The following is a 16,294-nucleotide window of genomic DNA, read 5'->3' on the forward strand; positions in this document are numbered from 1 at the left end:
TTCCTTCTCCAGCGAATGGTAAACTCGGAATCCGATAATAATTTTCTCCCGTCTTCTTCAACATTCACGTACGCAGCATCCCGGAAACAGTCATCTTTGACGTCCCATTTCAAAATGTCCTCGGCATTGTAGTCGACGTTCACAGGGCTTGGATCATACAGGTACCTAGATGAACAGCTATTTCAACGATTCGACAGCATTCTCTATCAGATCATTGCTTATCTCTCTATTCACAAATTCAACAGATCTTACCTTGACAATTATTGGGGGGTTAGAACATGGTTCCAAAGCGTACTTTGTTTTCTCGACTACATGTTATACCGCTCTATGTTCCCTCATTGAGGAGGTATCTAGCTCATCGCCACTCCGGACACTGGGGAGGTCGTCCCAGATTGATACGGAACATCGATATCACAGCTAATCAACGGCATCTCCCATGAGCTCTGGTCTCCTGACATGAAATCTGACCGGGTGGAGCTTCGTTCCTCATGCAGGAGAGCATCCGCGTGTCAGATACTCGATGCCAACCTCTAATGCCCCGCGAAGAACTATTCTCGGACTCTCCTTCTTTGTCTGAGTCGGTGAAGACTTTCCAAAGCAGTGACATTGCCATCGATGAGTTGTAGCAACACAGCCTATCTCGTGCATTTCGCAACGGCCGGATGTTTTCGCTGCATCGTTGACGACATTTCACCCCCGCTGTTTAATCTCATCCAAAGACGCCTCGCATCCCACCAGTGTCAGAGCTCTCTAACAAGGAACCGCGCGAAATAACACTGACAACGATCGTCCTCGGGCTTGAAGTGAGCGGGATGCCAGGGATAGGGCTTATCCTTTCGGAAGTGGTGCTGTACAAGGAGAAGTACATGTACTGACCAGCACCAGGAAAACGAACCATTTCACCCACAGTAAACAACGATGGTTTAACGTCGGCAAAAGGCGTTACCGATGTCTACCAGGGTCTATGAGAAGTCACCATAACCATCACGTCTATGGCTGCCACCTGTAGTAGTGTGAAACTATTACAACTTTCCCCATCTAAGGTTATATGGGGTTATTGCAACCAGACAAACTAGAGCCGACTGAGCCTGATTCGGGGCCATCCGCCGACTAGGACTCAGTTGAACGAGGCGGCCGCGGCATCATCACAGAATGTAAGTGGTAATTCACTTTAGCCCACACCATCGTACTATTACTACTAGTCGCTAGTAGACTCTGATCTTATAGTTCGGTAAACTTGAAGGAAAATCCTCAGCCAGCACTGCTGCCAGTGATGCTGTTTAACTAGTTAGATCCCTCGTTCTCCTGCTCTGGTCAGGGACAGTTAGTACTTCTTACAGAGCATTGTGAAGTCGCTTTCATGCCCAGAGACTAGGACTTTCCATCGTCATTGCTCTCTAAATCTTACGATGCCTTCCGACACTGTGCAGAAAAATTGGCCGCCGGGTTTGTCATGATATGGACAAGGAGTTAGTTATAAAATGTTTTACAAGTCCATCAACTACCACTACCGAACTCGTGGCATGCAGAAAGATGCTGACCATAACACACTACGGGCCATCCCTAGAATCAAGAAATACATTGTGAGGTAGCATGGCTACTACCATCCCAATTTCTCCTTCGTCCATGCCCAGGACCTGCCATTCTAGTCGATGTTGTCACACAACCTCTCGCCGCGGTCCAATCCATTTATCTTCACCATGTCCTCTTCATCGAGAGTGGGAAACTGAAAGAACAAGGTCGATCAAAAGCCAAAGAGAACTGCAACTACTAACATTGATAATATCCTTCTGCTTCTGCTCGTTGTCGCCCGTCGGTATGGTAGCGATGCCCTTCTTGTGGTAAGCGATGAGATCGGTCTGTAAAAAGTAAGGATGTTGCCTGAAATGGAGATTCTTAGAACTGTGGGTACGACAGTCGGGTCAGGACATACACATACTCTATCACGTTCATGGCTGGAGTGGTAGTTGTTGTTTGGAATAGCTCTTCAAGACTGGGAATCGCCGTTAATATGAACCCATGGGAATATGGAAAGTACATACGTCTTGATGGAAAAGTTGCTGACTCCAATAGCTTTGACCCTCCTACTAGCATTCGCCGTAGGACTCGTTGAAGGTAGCAGAATCGAGGGTGGCAGCAGAGCCATCCAAATCTCGTGGAAAATCCATTCAGTGACATGGTCCTGCCGGTTGAAACTAGTCTAAGAGTCAGTGGACGTTGAAGAGAAGATAACGACATGGCGTACGGGGAGTTTGGTTGTGCCGAAAAAAATCCTCGTGGGGAATACCAGGCTCTCTCATTGCCTCGCCGATGGCCTTTTCTGTACCTGAAATCCCCATTCAATGCACATACCAAGGAGGAAACATTGACGCAGACCATATATCAATGCTGTATCGATGTGTATATACCCTGCCTTCAATAACGTTCAGTTCACGAAACAGAAAAGCCCGGCGACCTCACCTGAATCGCTGCCAATATCCAATCCTTCCATGGATCACATGCCTCGGACCTCCACCAATACCTAGATATATGAGCGACATTTTGGTGTATGCGGGTTTACTGACCTATGATGTGTATCTTCGTATCATTTTGAGCTCGACGAGGGGAATTGGAGGCATCGAAGCGACTGAGGATTCTCTATCGCCTGAGGAGGACGCTTTCTATGTGTGGGTTCCGAGTCGTTCACAGGATCATGGTCTTTCGTAGCAGAAAACGTCTAGAGGACACAAATAGAGCAGATTAATATCACGGGTCGAGATACAGATGACACAGGATAATTCCGTCAATCTGGTTGATAATGGCCACACATCTTCGAGCGGAGGTTGAATTGAACTCGGCCGAATGCGCAGGGTCTGAGGTCCACGAGCACAATGCAATGGCCGCGAGCAAGCAAGCCATCAAGGAAGCCGAGGAGAAAGGAATTGACGCCTCTTTTGCTGCAAAGTACTGCACCTCTAAGGTTCTGGCAGAGAAAGGTTAATACTGATCCTCATACTCGATTTCCACAATGCTTATCCGGTGGATACAGCTGCTTCGGATTTGATTAATAAGTGCAAAGCCACATTACCTTAGGACTTCACGGTTATAAACCCGCAGAATGTAAGTTCCTGCCCCAGCATAATAATTAAATCTCATCTCTTCGACCCCTCCTCTTCGGTCCATGGTGTGAGCTACTCTTCCTATCATCCCCACGAAGCCACATTTGTACCGTTACCAAAGATTCTTTCGGTTTATCATAAGGAATCAGAAGAACTCAAATTAATCTTTCTCTTGAGAGAAACATACGAACCATATGCCCCGCTCCACCAACAGCAGCAAAGGTCAACTCCTTCGCACTCTGCATCTTCCCAGCAGGCTTCTCATCGACATACTACTCTCTCAATTCATCCTTCGCAAATTTCCTCTGCCCACTCCACTTCGTCACCGCTCGTTCCCAACCCGGTTGCACTTGCGATATCATCCTCATTTTTGCAGGAGCGGTGGCGGTCTAGAGTCAAGGCTGTAGACCAAAAATAGCCATAGACTTCTTTCTCCCGGACTGGCCCTTTGGAATTTTCAACCTTCCATTTTACTACATCGAACTGTACGATAATATATTTAAAATGTTAACCAGGCGATTCATTTCGCATGCGGGGAGAGCTCCATCCGAATCATTGGTATTCAACAGCAGAAGATCAAGCGTAGATGATACAATATCGTTCTAGGGATGTGTGATATTTACAGCACTATACACAAGGAAATAAACGGGGGTATTGAAGAGCTACCAAGCTACGACAACGAGTTCAGTCCGTCATTGAGACGTTGCTATCAGCATTGGGGACCAATTTAGGAAGACTAATGAAAGAGGTGACAAACGATTCGCAACTATTTTTGCTAAAATCCGGAGGAGACGACGGTAGAGAATCCAGAATTTTCCAGGCATCTCCGACACATTAGGTATATAGCGAGCAACTGTGGCATAGGCAACAGGGAAATGCTTTTCAATACATTCATCGTTCCATTCCGCATAGATAAATTCGTCGACCGAAGGGTCGGATGACATTTCCATCATTCGATCCGTAAAATCTGCAGGTGTGGCTAGGTCTGTTTTATCCTTCTCATTATCCTGTACATCGCTACGAGAGTGGTCAGACTTCCAATGTTCAGCATATTTATGTGTGAGGTAACCCTATATTTAGCTTGGAAAAGGACGGGCTGAAGCGATAGGATCTAGATGGAAAACATCCACGGTACGTCCTCAAAGCGAAGAAAATCTAACCTAAAAATGCGTCGCCTCGATAAAGCAGACACCGCAACATATTCAACATCGTATTTATATGAAAATACGCTATAATAACCACACATCAGTGGGCGTTCAAGCCGGTTAGATGAAATAGCACACCGAGGAGCGGCCTCAGTCATCTCAGACCGGTTGTTTGCGTTCTCCTTGACGCATGCACCACGTTCATGGGTTGAAAGTAAAACGCTAAAAGTTACTTCCAGCTCGATGTACACCTAAGACGAAGCCCGAGTGTAAGTCAACCTTGGCTATATTTTTACTATAGAAACAAAGACTCACTGCTCCATCCATTTCTCCTCCTGTTTCCTGAAAGGTTTCAGTGGCAGTGGTGCATGATCTATACCAGTACAGTACATACAAGTTCAAAATGAGTCCAAAAATGGTATTTATATGGATGCTATTAGGGTAGATCCTGCCAGTGTCACCACTCGGAACCAAATGCTACCGTGTCATTGCCATGCTTGATGTTACCCTCAAAGCTCTGCTTCGAATTAACCTCTTGCCTTGTTACGATCTAGTGTTGGAGCGGAAGAGATGCAGAAAGACGTTTCTGTTGGACTAGCAGAGACGAAGTTGAGATGGAAAACAAAAGGGAAACCCACAAGGATCAACAGATGCATACATCACTTCCAATGCCCATGCTGGACCTTCCCAGAGAGGTTACCTCATCGCAGTCCCATTTCCCATACAACGTTTCCTCATCGACGCTGAGAAACCCCACAGGAAACGTGTTTAGGTTGCATCGTGTTTTTAGCATGCTAGACACAATTTAATCATAGAAATATCTGACTATCCTCTTCCAGACCATATCCCCTCCATGTTCTATGCCATATGCAGATGCCCAGAGGTGGAATTCATATTTTCCACCTATTCCAACATGGTCCCATGTCTCATACTCGCGCCACTTAAGTGGATAAATGCTGAGAGCCTAACAAATTCAATTATACCTGTCAATACCTTAAGGATAATGCCACGTTCATCATATTATAGTTCCCACTCCTTGTACCACTTCAGCACATGCTTGTCTGCCATGAGATTTGATAAAGGGCAGAGGTCGAGGACGCAGACGAAGACACTTTATAGTAATAGAAAACAAGGGCACTCTGGTTTACCGGCTATTGTGTACCTATATTCCTACAGGTCGGCATTTTTTGCACTGGGCGTTCGATTCTTGGTGAAACAAAAACCTTCGATAGATTTTTTTTTGGGGGGACAGCGATTCATGAGGATCTGATGGGCATGTAACTACAAGTGAGAATGACAATCCAAGCCCAACTCCTATCATAATTGTTGAACATATGAATACCAGCGACGAAAAGGGTCGACGGTATACAGGAAAGGAAAATTGAGCACCTACGTTATACAAGGGTGCTATTCCATCCTCAGCATGACACCGCAAGGTCATTTCAGCAATATCAGAACATGTGTATCCTGCATGGCAAGGACGAGTCTTATCAGTACACCGTGGTCCGTGGCTTATCACTCCATTTCATCTCAAAACCTGATTCGCGCCACAAAGTTTAACTCATGTGGGACAAACCGAAGACGAAAATGGGCAGATTGTGTGGGTAGGAAAATGGATTCTCACTGATGGTATGAAATTCCTTTGCTGCGCGTCTTGCTTAAATACTTCCTCACCGCCTAGATGTGTGAACCGTAATATCAAAATTGAACTAAAGATAGATATCTGGCGGCGGTGGAGAGAGAAATGATTTAGTACTAGGGAATAAGACCGTCAAGAATCAAGATGCGCGGGGAAAGGAAGGAGCATGATACAGACCGAGTACAAAGAGGAAATTTATCAATTAGCGAGAAGAGGATGATGTTCCGACTGTACCTCTCCAGCTCGGTTTTTGGCGCGTGAACAGTTGCTTCATTTCCGGGTGTTGGTGAAAGATTTAATCAAGGCCGATTTGTTGACGTAGCACTTGAACAAATAGTTAGAGTGTCACATTCACAATTCATTCCTGAAACTTTTTCGACGCCCACGAGTTCGATTCTCGCCATTATCTTATCGAGTGACAGGAAGTCAATGAAGGAGTAGGTACTGGTGCACCATCAGCCTGAGGCAACACTGCAGCTGGAGTACAAAGAAGAGTATATTGGAGGTTCAAAAAACACGCTAGTACATACCTCTTCGACAACTTTCCTCACTAGATAGATGTGGCACTTTAGCTCAGTTGCGACTGCCAGGTATATGCTAGACAGAAGGAGGTTTTTTTTCCCCAGTTCAATCCCCCTTATCAAAGGTAAGTACCAATTCCCAATATTTGTTGTGAGGGTTCCGTATCTTAGGCTTCAACATTGCATGAAGAACTAAAACCGAAAATTCGTTCCGTCGATGTAGATGAATGATGGGAAGAACATAAAGTTCTTACACCCTTAAGTGTGACTTCTGTTAGCTTTTTTGATAATGGTGGGATGTGAGCAACAGTACAAGGATTAGTGAAAACAGTGTGCTTCAACTCTATTTCCATGGGCAGGCAGGTCCATCAATGAAGGCGTTGCTGATAGCCAGGTTATCAAAGAAGTTCAACGTAGGACTGCAGTGTAGTGGCTAGAGTGTTACATGGACCATATAATTCATCGCCTTTTTTCCCCCGCAAGTTCGATTCTCAGCAACCTCTAACATGTGCCTGTTGAAAAGCAAAGAGAGATGAGTGACGCCGGAATCTCAGGGAAAAAAAGATCTACTGATCCTTTCATTCATGCACCGAAGGATAATTGAACCCCTGCTGAGACACGGCGCCGTTGCACCATCGGCATGATAACGAAAGCTTGTACAATGTAAGCAATAGCTACGACTTGAGCATGTACATTCTGGTCCCAAAAATCCATCCGCTAAACCATGCTAGTCTTAAATATGAGTTCGGCTATCACCCGATGAGCCCGACTGCCCAGACTCCAAAGTCCCCGGTTGGTTAGAAAGTTCCTTACTAGTGCCGTTGAATACTCTTATTCTGACTCGTATATCTCATGCATGACTTACCCTCACCAACATAAATACAAACAGGGCCGGCCTGGACCAGATTCCTTTTCCAGGGAAGAACGTTATTGATATGAAGGCACTCTGATCCTGACTGGCCACCGAAACATGTGAGCCAAAAGACATAATCAGAGATCATCTATGGTAGTGTGATATTCATTTGCGGAAAACACACCCCCATAGAAAGGAAGGTATTTCTCCGTCTACCCAACTCATTTCAGTGAGTGATGGCATGTGACATTTAGTTCTCAGTGCTGGGATAAGAGTCAACGGATTTTTTGAGAATGGAAAGACAGAATGGATTACATAAACACAAGCGTTCAAGTTGACTGTGTATGATCTAATGGCTGATGATCGAATTCAGGGAGAAGGTGGTGTCGGGGAGACTGTTGAAGGAATTCGAGTATCTGTAGTACAGTTATTTGCTGCAAAAATTACAGTGCAAGTCATCCTTTCAACCGCGAGGAGGAAGAGGTGTTCCTGGATATATACGAGTCCGGAAAGCATACACCAAATATTGATCTGGGCTTTGACTCGTCTTGGTGTATCTCCAAGAAGAAGTAGAAGAATGCCCTGATTGGGGAGATTAATCATAAAGATAAAAGAATAGTGAGATACGACTTCAGGAAACCCCCCATGCGTAAGATTCAAGTCCGTGATAACTAACTCTCGTCCGACATGGAGACAAGCCGGTCGGACCAGAGCATATACTTCTCGCGATGGAGGCCTGATAAAATTAGGCACTGAGCGGATTCCTTTGCTTGATCCGTTTTTCATTTTGAGAGGAGAATAAGGAAAAAAATACGAGAGGGGTACAAGGATCCTTCCATCACAACAATTGTCAGCTATGTATAATTGCCAACTTCCGAGGATGGCATCTGTGGAAAGCACGGGATAGTGGAAAAGTCATCTGGGAGCATGATTCGGATTTTTGTTCGTGAGGGAACCAATACTCGATATCCAGACACCTCAGATAGGGTGTCTGCGGGACACTACATAGGACTCGAAGTCGAGAGGTGCGAACCAAGAGAAGGAATCGGACCTATTCTAGGTCAAGAAGTGTTTTCTTTCGTGTATGCATTTTCTTTGTTCTGCAGAAAAACAGTCAATGTGAGAGAAGAAGGGGAGAAATGATAATGGTCCAGACAGAGACGAGGGGTGGTGTACTTGGTCCTTGGTATTGATGGGAGGGGGATGAGAAGAGCTGGTTGGGAAAGCAAGATAGGGTAAGCTTTAATGTAGCCAGTCTGCGAGAAAGAAAGGAGAGGATCTGACAGTGATGAGGGTGCGGTGTAAGTCAAATTGACTGTGCATAATCAAACGGACTTTCAGCCTGATGATAGCACGTACCTTAGTCTGAGAAGAAGTCTCGCAGATGAGACCAGCGGAATAACGGCAACAGGCAGTGTTCCTGGATAAATACAACGCATAGAGATTATGGACCGCGTGGGGTAGGATAGAAACTGCCCTGATCGAGGGGGTAATAGATCGTTTCACAAAATACTGAGATGAGTGCCACGAACGAGATATACGCGATAGGACTAATGCTCGTAACACGTATCAAATGCTCCCCGAGAAACTACGTCAGTCGCACAGTATAGAGCATAAACAGTTCGACGGTAATAGAGCGTATGGGAGGATTCTTATCAATACACGAAGTGCTCCTAACATGTGGATCTGTCCCACAAGGGTATAAACAACGAAGGAGGAGATGATAACTCACGTAGAAAACGGTTCTTCCAGAAGTATTCGGATGGTATCTGTTTAGAAGCATTGATTATTGAGGATTCTCTTGATTAGAGAGCATGGGTGTAATTAACAAGCTCGTGCATCAACTCGAACGAATGCAAAGAGAGTCCTTTAGTAAGGAGACACTGCATTTGCCATTATGCCCCACAGTAATGCAACACTGTACTTATCCATCGGCACTTACATTGGAGATCGAAACTATATATATATTTGCCAACTTGCGTTGTTTACTTCAAGGAAATACCATCTATTTCAATACAACTAGTTAAGCATTGCATGTCTTTTTTTGCTCAGGATTGAACAAATTGACCCTCTTGACCTAGCTGGATTTGTGCTGAATGATCACTGAGACCTTGAGAACGAGGCCAAAATGAGAAGTCCGGCAGACTGTGCGACTGGCTATACCAAAGTCAACCAAAAGTCTCCGTTCTTGTCAGCACTGGTTTATCTTACAATTATGTCTAAATACTGAAATACTTAGAGAGCTCATATAGAATCTGACTCATATTCGATGGAGCCGGCCAGGAACCTTCGTTTAGCATGGGGCACATGGAATAACATCATGCGCTTAGTGGAGGTGACACCGGCGTAACAATCACTCCCTACTTCAGCCACGATGAGCTGTCTGCGTACCACAAGCTCTGCCACTGTTCAGTGGCAGGATCCTGAACCAGACAAAACAGATTCTCATGACGGCTCTTCCTTCACTAAGTGTGTTATCGCCAACTTGCACTCTTTGTAGAATCGACAAGCTCAGTCGCTTGCCGCCGTAAACCTACGGGGATGCGTGGTTACTCGGGCGAGCAGCGAGATGACTTGTGTCGAGTTATCCCACATCATTGCAAAGTCCAACAGTCAGACCACTGTAAGTCGCCTATTTTATGCAAAGTTTTCTCCTCCTCTGAAAAGCGCATTCTTAGTTCGACAAACTCGAATATGTGTAGAACAAACCGCGCTTTGCCGGAAACTTGGACTCACCGAAGAACGTGCAGACAGGTATGTTCTTATTACTATGGCTTTTGCTTTCACCAAGTGCACTCATTCTTCTTTCTAGTGACGGAGCCCGTACACATGTCGTTCGATGAGCCTTTTGAACATAACAGTGGAGACAGCTGGTTCTGGCTTCTTCAACATAGGCGACTTCTTGACAAGCTCTTTGGGATCTATGTCCATAACGTAGGATCTCCACTGAAGAATGTTTGTTATGATCCCATCATAGTATATCTGACCACTTTCTCCCCTCGGCATTCCATCTCATAAAATCCGTTCCAGGTCTATGCTCACCAGAATACACTTTCGTACAAATTAGTGGCTACAGAACCCATGAGGGCGCTGCTGGGACTTCCAAGAGTACTGCGGCGCCTACTATCGCGCTGATTTTAATGCTATCATCCAGCATGTTTTCCCCTTCCAGGGTCTGAATACGCATTCTCTTCACACCCGCCTTCATTTGTCATCTATGACACCGGACGTAAACTCGATGCGCTCTTCGGAGTATTCAGAACTGTGATAGATTACTGGACATTCTTCAGGTGCAGTGAGGATGAGGGTATTGCGATGCTGTACACCCGCGCGATGTACAGAGCCTGGATGCCCGTCAAACAGAGTCAGGAGTTCATGCAGGTGGATCATCCCCCAGAGCGGGGCGACGTTGGGCTGTGCACGCACTCTCGTCCTGGGAGGGGTGATGAAGCTCCCCATCTGAGAACACTGAGGCGGTGAAGGACGAGGAGGTTATTATCACTGCCGAGAAAGATGTCTGACGTGTAGGGATGACCACGAAACTGAACACAACGGACTTGGGAGATGTAGGGACCTCTTCTTGATTTGACTGTAATTATCTACTGTTATAATGTTCTTGACTGCGTAGCACCACTGCACTGCTTCTTACCTTCTTAGCTTGTTCATTAGGATTGACCACCGTTGGACAACTGAGGACATCTTTAATCAACTGATTTTACTTTGACGCCTCGACTGGACGCAGGTTATGTGGTGACCCACTTCATATGTTACAGAATAAGCTGACCTCTCCCTATGCTTCCAAAGCGATAACTACCACTCTGAGAACATAATGTTCAGACTTCACCCTCCCCTTCATTTCGAGCGTGTCCGGAGCTGCGCACACTGAATTTTTGAGGGATGTTGGACTATGTCCAATCCGCATGTCTGGAAATTCTGATCTTGCTTCGTGACGAATGTAGAATTGGTCATTCGTCTTACGGTTTGAATTTCATTCTGCACCGGGAACGCCGCCTTTTCGTCAGTCTCCACTGATGCGAGTGATATAGGCCTGTCATTCCCACCCTTGATTGCTAACCTAGCGAGTGAAGCAAAGGTATTCATGTGTTCCCGTGTGCTTTCAAAAGGTTCGGTTCCGGAACTGTTCAATATCGAGCAAACTTTCTTTCTGCTTCCTGCTAGTCCGGCACTGCAATTGGAAGCGATAGTGATGCCGAGAATTTAATTTCCAGGATCCATCAGGCCGGAGGTTAACATATCATGAGATTTATTTCATGTTCACGCCACAGCCCTTGCTGGTTCATGAAGAAAAGCTCCAGTCTATGCTCGTAATAGTGGAGGGAAAATGCTCTGAGGCAAATCCGAGGAAGAGTTACTGTCACAGTCACCAACGCATCGATCATATGCGTGGTTGCTCCTATGACACTGACTCCTCCCGTGCCCTCGTGAATTTAGAGAACGGCGCTCAGTCACGATCATACTTACAAGCATGTTGATGGTTCGTCGCTGCTTAGTAACTCCTCGAACCAGTGCTCCAGAATTCGAAAGCATTTGATAGGCTTAAGGAGGCCTTTCTTCCTCAAATCAAAGTGATTCTACGGGGCCTGTGCTGTTGGGGAGGTACTTTCTTCACTGTTCCTCATTATCTGATCTCAATCAATGCTTTAAGGGTTGCACACAAATGTTAGTGAGTATGTACATAAAGTAAAACAACCCAGAACAATCACTTCTTTTGAATTTGGAAGTTTTCATCCTTTTTTAAGGCCTATTGCACCACACCAGATAGTACATATACATGGATGGTGAGCATTTGATATCTGTGTTGTTATCATTACTGATATAGGCATAAGGGCTGGCAGGAATATAATGCTCGCAGTATGTTCCTTTTCGTGTCCTGCTTATTCCGCTGAGTTTTTGTATTTTTCGGTATCAGGTCCATTCCCGCAAGATTGGCTGTCAATCATGCAAGGTGTACTGATGTCATTCAGAAAATCAGGTCTGTTGAAAGTGTGGCAGACAAGAACTTAATAGTCAGTAGTGAGCAGATCTGAATCCTTAGTAGCAGGGTAGGAAACATGTCCGTCTCTTGTTGGTTCTACTCTGCCTCTTATCAGGTTTATGGAATTGCTTTATACCTATGTTGGGTGATTGGGCTTCCATAATGTCCTCCTTGCACTAGCCGTGAGAAGGATATACTCCAATATGCAATGAATGGATAAATCTGCTTTGGAAGCTTACAGTCACATGGATGTGGCATAATCATTACATTAATGTGAATGCCTGTATAATAACTATTTCAGTGGGTTCAATCCCCAGCATCCGAGTTAGATTTCTGAGTATACCATTTTGGTGACTTTACACCTAAGTGCCAGTCTTATTCCGACACTCCATAGTAATGTGACGCTGTAATTATCCATCGAGATTCACGTTGGAGTACGAATGTTCTTCGATCGAACACTCAGTTCCGATTTCCAAGTGTTACATCAAAGAAAAACTGTCGATTACTCCGAGTCCAATTCAATAAGTCTACTTATCAACTGTGTGTCGTTTTTCTCTCCGGCTTGAACAAATTGTGGCTCTCAGCATTCCGACCAATAACCAAAGACTTATGTATCAACAGTGCAGTACTGAGCTTCATTAGATAAGGCAGAAAGAATGACCCACGCCGGCGCTGAGTAAGAAAAAGATGGTATGGCAAATAACTTGTCAGCAAAGGCATGGTTCACATAGCCAGATGGTTCATAACGTTCTCTGCTCATGGCGAGCTCTGACATTAAGTAGGCTCTCACCTCGAAAAGATGCTGGTATGATCTACAAGATAACGTCCTTGGAACCTGCGACCGACCTAGATATAAGCGATACCATCACTTGGGTATTCTTCACGTCGTGCCTCTGCTGTGGCAAGTATTCCTAGCATATCTCTGCTTAAATTATAGCCTTCATTGAGTCTCTACACACAAAAAATGTACCCACTTTCCTATAGTGTTTAAAAACCTGCGTCACTAATGGATAACTCAGATACAGGGAATCGAACCACTGGAAACTGGCTGCCACTAAGCGATGTCTGAACAATTCTTCATGTACCAATATGTTTTAAATATACCTTATTCATGCACTCATATTTTTTACTCTAGAGGTCAGGGCAGGAATTATATTGTTCTTGAACATTTGTCCGGACGGTAATTGAGATCAAGACCCAAAGTTTGGTCCGGATTCCGCCCCCGACCTACCCTTGGGGCCAAGTTTGTCCGGATTTCGGTCTTAACATTACAAAGTCGTGAAAAATATACAAATACGTATTTCATCATGGTATCTATCTATCTGAAATACTCATTGACTCCCAGAAAAAGCATAGAAAGGATGTCAAATTCAAATATCACATATTCATGGCAGAAAACAATGATCAACTCTTCAGAGAACCCATCAATCATTAACCGATAAGGTCCTCCCGACAAGCTGAACAGCCAGTGGCATGTCTGGACTTTCACCTGACCATGTCTATATGGCGACTCATTGTCCGTATCATTGTCTTAACCAATTAACCTCCATAGGTCATTTTGTCCAGATCCTAGCCTGGCATAACTGCTGGGAACGTGAAATTTGCTTGGGTTTTTGCTCTGACCCTTGGAGGAATAATCAGGGCTCCTGCTGACACACCAATGCGACGTGTGAGCCTCTGACGTTCAGTAGTGCAGAAAATGCATACATTCCGGCCAGTCAGTGACTCCTGAACATATAAGCAGTCAGTGAGTTTTCTCTGTGCCAACTCTGCACACTTGCCTTCCTGGCTGTACAGTACCCATAATTCGCTGGTTTCATAGCATGGTGGCCATCCACAATTCTACAGGTTGAGCCACTTCAGATTTAAATCCACTTTGCTTGCTACCTATGACTTGGCGCTGTTTCCTTACACGACATCATTCTGAATCGTCAAGTAGAATGATGGCGTACATTTACATTGAACCAAAGTATCGAGTGCGTGCCTCCGTTTGAACAAGCCAGTCCATCCTATCTAAAAAGAAACTTAACATCCAGCCCTTCATCCTTCATCCGGAAAAAATCATGGATACGTGAATTCGACAGCACAGGAATAAATTGCTGGTAGTGGAAATGCTTTGTCTCTAATGATAGTCTCAGTGTTTCCAGACAACTGTCATGGAGTGCCTCTACTTCTGGCAACAGGCGACTTGTCGCTGGCACCCCCAGACATGGAATGTCCTCAATGCTCAGATTTTTCAAATTTGGTACATTCCCTTCGAAACATGTCGCCTGCTATTTCTGCATCTCATGGAGCTTTTGGAGAGCAGGAGATTGCCTCAGTGTCAGCATAAGGAACCTGGTCGCATGTACAGGTACTGAGAAGGTGAGGTGGGTCAAATTTTATTCATAGCCATCAGAGATTGATGATACGACAGTATTCGACAAACTTCAAAGCCCCGGGCAAGGTACCAACCAGTGGTTCAGTCTGTGCGAGGATTTGAAACTACCGGAATCATTAAGCATTCCAAATTTATTGGGATCTCGATGACCTGACGCGTATTTTCCCGAGTAAGGACAAATGAAAGTCGTTAAAGAGATGAGTGAACCACTCGTGGTGCCATATTGTCGATAAATGGACATTAGGGAGGAGGCCGAATATCGTGGGCAACGATTCTCGAGGCAAACGCTGTATCGGAGCCAACCTACAACCACCAAGGTCCTTGAACAGTTTTTTGTGCCGATCTAGGATTTTTTGGAACAGAGGCTCAATTTTCTGCAGCTCCTTTTCAACGTGAGCTATATCGTTTGCAATGGAAACTTGACAAACGTCGAAAGATAAGAACCCATATCTTACGAGTTCGGTGGCATCTACGGAAGGAGAATAAGGGTGTATAGCGTCGACTTGACGTTTAGTGCAAATATCCTTGATGTCGTTGTCGATATAATGCATAAAGATAGACGAAAACATGTGCGTACCTTTATCATTTTAAGCTACTGCGAATATACGTAGAAGAGAATACTGCTGAAGTAGGATATCGTCTCCGTACGATGCTGTGAACGTCGAGATGTACCTGCTGTCAGTAGGATCCGCTCCAAACATTTCAACATCCGAAATACATCACTGCGCGTCGAACACTGTCAGCTTACGACCGTATCATTGGGTATACTAGTCCTCTGAAAACTCCAGGTCACATTTGGTTATATAATACACATGCAAAAGAAATAACGACTCGATGTATTTACAACTTTCACCATCACTACGCCCGGCCACCTTCTGTTCCCCAACTCGCCTGCCATGTCTCCTGTCCCTATCCCAAAACAGTGACTACAGAGACTCGAGAACAGACTGTAAAGCACGTACCATCCTATTCTTCATCCTCTGGTTCTTGATCATCTTCATATTTCTCTCCTCGGGACCAGACCTGGTGTTTTCCTAACGTATTTCTTTTTTGTTTATTCCAGGCTAGGAAATGTGAAACTTTCCTCGCAGATTCCGAGGGTATGAATGATACTGCTTTTTAAGTGGAAAGGTTTACAAAACGTTTATTTCAGAGTCACATGAGGATCTGCGAAGTACTGACACTCGCTATCACAAACTTAATATTCCCTTCCGAGTCGCTCGGCTCCTCGGCAAACTTCAAGTTGTCGGGCGATTATTATTCCTCGGATACACGGTAAATTTTCAGCCCCTGTTTCTCTTATCTGATGTTGTTTCTTATGCGAATAGAACTTGATCAGCGCAGTCTTCCTAAAAAAGGGAAAGTGTTCGCGAGTGGGTCATTGTTTCTCGTGTTCTGGCTCACTGGCTCGGTCAACCATCAACTTAACCTGCTGCAGGCACTCAAGTTATGGAAATGCGTCTGTGTCTGATTAATGTCAGACGTGAGTGCTGCGGCCGTACTTCTGTGAACTACGATTCTGATGGGGGTCTATCTTGAATTTGAACTGATATGTTTCTTGGAAGACTATACCCCGCTGACATTAAAAAGACACTTAATGCGATGACAGGGTTCTTACAAGGAGGTACAAAAGAATGCTCGAGCCTCGATGTGGCAGTTCTG

General features: G+C 45.0%; 6 protein-coding genes across 6 annotated transcripts; 2 read left to right on the forward strand and 4 right to left on the reverse strand.

Annotated features, from left to right (window-relative positions):
* Positions 1-1,603: 1,603 nt before the first annotated feature.
* BT62DRAFT_1058119 (uncharacterized protein) lies at positions 1,604-2,176 on the reverse strand. The gene is made up of 4 exons (XM_043178590.1): positions 2,043-2,176; positions 1,940-1,993; positions 1,776-1,881; positions 1,604-1,726 (listed from the first exon to the last, which is right to left on the reverse strand). The coding sequence occupies exons 1-4, from the start codon at positions 2,144-2,146 to the stop codon at positions 1,646-1,648; spliced, it is 345 nt and encodes a 114-aa protein (XP_043032836.1). The 5' UTR covers positions 2,147-2,176; the 3' UTR covers positions 1,604-1,645.
* A 353-nt stretch (positions 2,177-2,529) lies between these two features.
* Positions 2,530-2,980, forward strand: BT62DRAFT_1014077 (uncharacterized protein; the record flags this gene model as incomplete). The annotated part of the gene is made up of 2 exons (XM_043178157.1): positions 2,530-2,702; positions 2,773-2,980. 2 exons carry the CDS (start codon positions 2,530-2,532, stop codon positions 2,978-2,980), a joined length of 381 nt encoding a protein of 126 aa, XP_043032837.1.
* Positions 2,981-3,383: 403 nt separating this feature from the next.
* On the reverse strand, positions 3,384-5,036 carry BT62DRAFT_924781 (uncharacterized protein; the record flags this gene model as incomplete). Its single annotated transcript, XM_043184658.1, has 6 exons — positions 3,384-3,571; positions 3,856-4,115; positions 4,382-4,494; positions 4,559-4,616; positions 4,638-4,720; positions 4,902-5,036. 6 exons carry the CDS (start codon positions 5,034-5,036, stop codon positions 3,384-3,386), a joined length of 837 nt encoding a protein of 278 aa, XP_043032838.1.
* A 4,348-nt stretch (positions 5,037-9,384) lies between these two features.
* On the forward strand, positions 9,385-10,274 carry BT62DRAFT_924782 (uncharacterized protein; the record flags this gene model as incomplete). Its single annotated transcript, XM_043184659.1, has 5 exons — positions 9,385-9,446; positions 9,540-9,591; positions 9,757-9,879; positions 9,959-10,010; positions 10,069-10,274. 5 exons carry the CDS (start codon positions 9,385-9,387, stop codon positions 10,272-10,274), a joined length of 495 nt encoding a protein of 164 aa, XP_043032839.1.
* A 186-nt stretch (positions 10,275-10,460) lies between these two features.
* Positions 10,461-11,357, reverse strand: BT62DRAFT_924783 (uncharacterized protein; the record flags this gene model as incomplete). The annotated part of the gene is made up of 4 exons (XM_043184660.1): positions 10,461-10,600; positions 10,683-10,845; positions 10,906-10,945; positions 11,140-11,357. 4 exons carry the CDS (start codon positions 11,355-11,357, stop codon positions 10,461-10,463), a joined length of 561 nt encoding a protein of 186 aa, XP_043032840.1.
* Positions 11,358-14,763: 3,406 nt separating this feature from the next.
* BT62DRAFT_1014080 (uncharacterized protein) lies at positions 14,764-15,333 on the reverse strand (the record flags this gene model as incomplete). Its single annotated transcript, XM_043178158.1, has 2 exons — positions 14,764-15,209; positions 15,240-15,333. The coding sequence occupies 2 exons, from the start codon at positions 15,331-15,333 to the stop codon at positions 14,764-14,766; spliced, it is 540 nt and encodes a 179-aa protein (XP_043032841.1).
* Positions 15,334-16,294: the final 961 nt, after the last annotated feature.

This window comes from Guyanagaster necrorhizus (assembly GCF_019112545.1).
Source record: "Guyanagaster necrorhizus MCA 3950 unplaced genomic scaffold BT62scaffold_77, whole genome shotgun sequence".
Lineage (NCBI taxonomy): Eukaryota > Fungi > Basidiomycota > Agaricomycetes > Agaricales > Physalacriaceae > Guyanagaster > Guyanagaster necrorhizus.

Bases quoted from the DNA above. Each gene is read 5' to 3' on its own strand.
- BT62DRAFT_1058119 (XM_043178590.1), bottom strand. From the start codon at position 2,146: ATGGCTCTGCTGCCACCCTCGATTCTGCTACCTTCAACGAGTCCTACG. The intron at 1,994-2,042 runs GTATGTACTTTC...GGCGATTCCCAG, and splicing joins AGCAACTTTTCCATCAAGAC to TCTTGAAGAGCTATTCCAAA. The intron at 1,727-1,775 runs GTTAGTAGTTGC...TTGTTCTTTCAG, and splicing joins AGCAGAAGGATATTATCAAT to TTTCCCACTCTCGATGAAGA.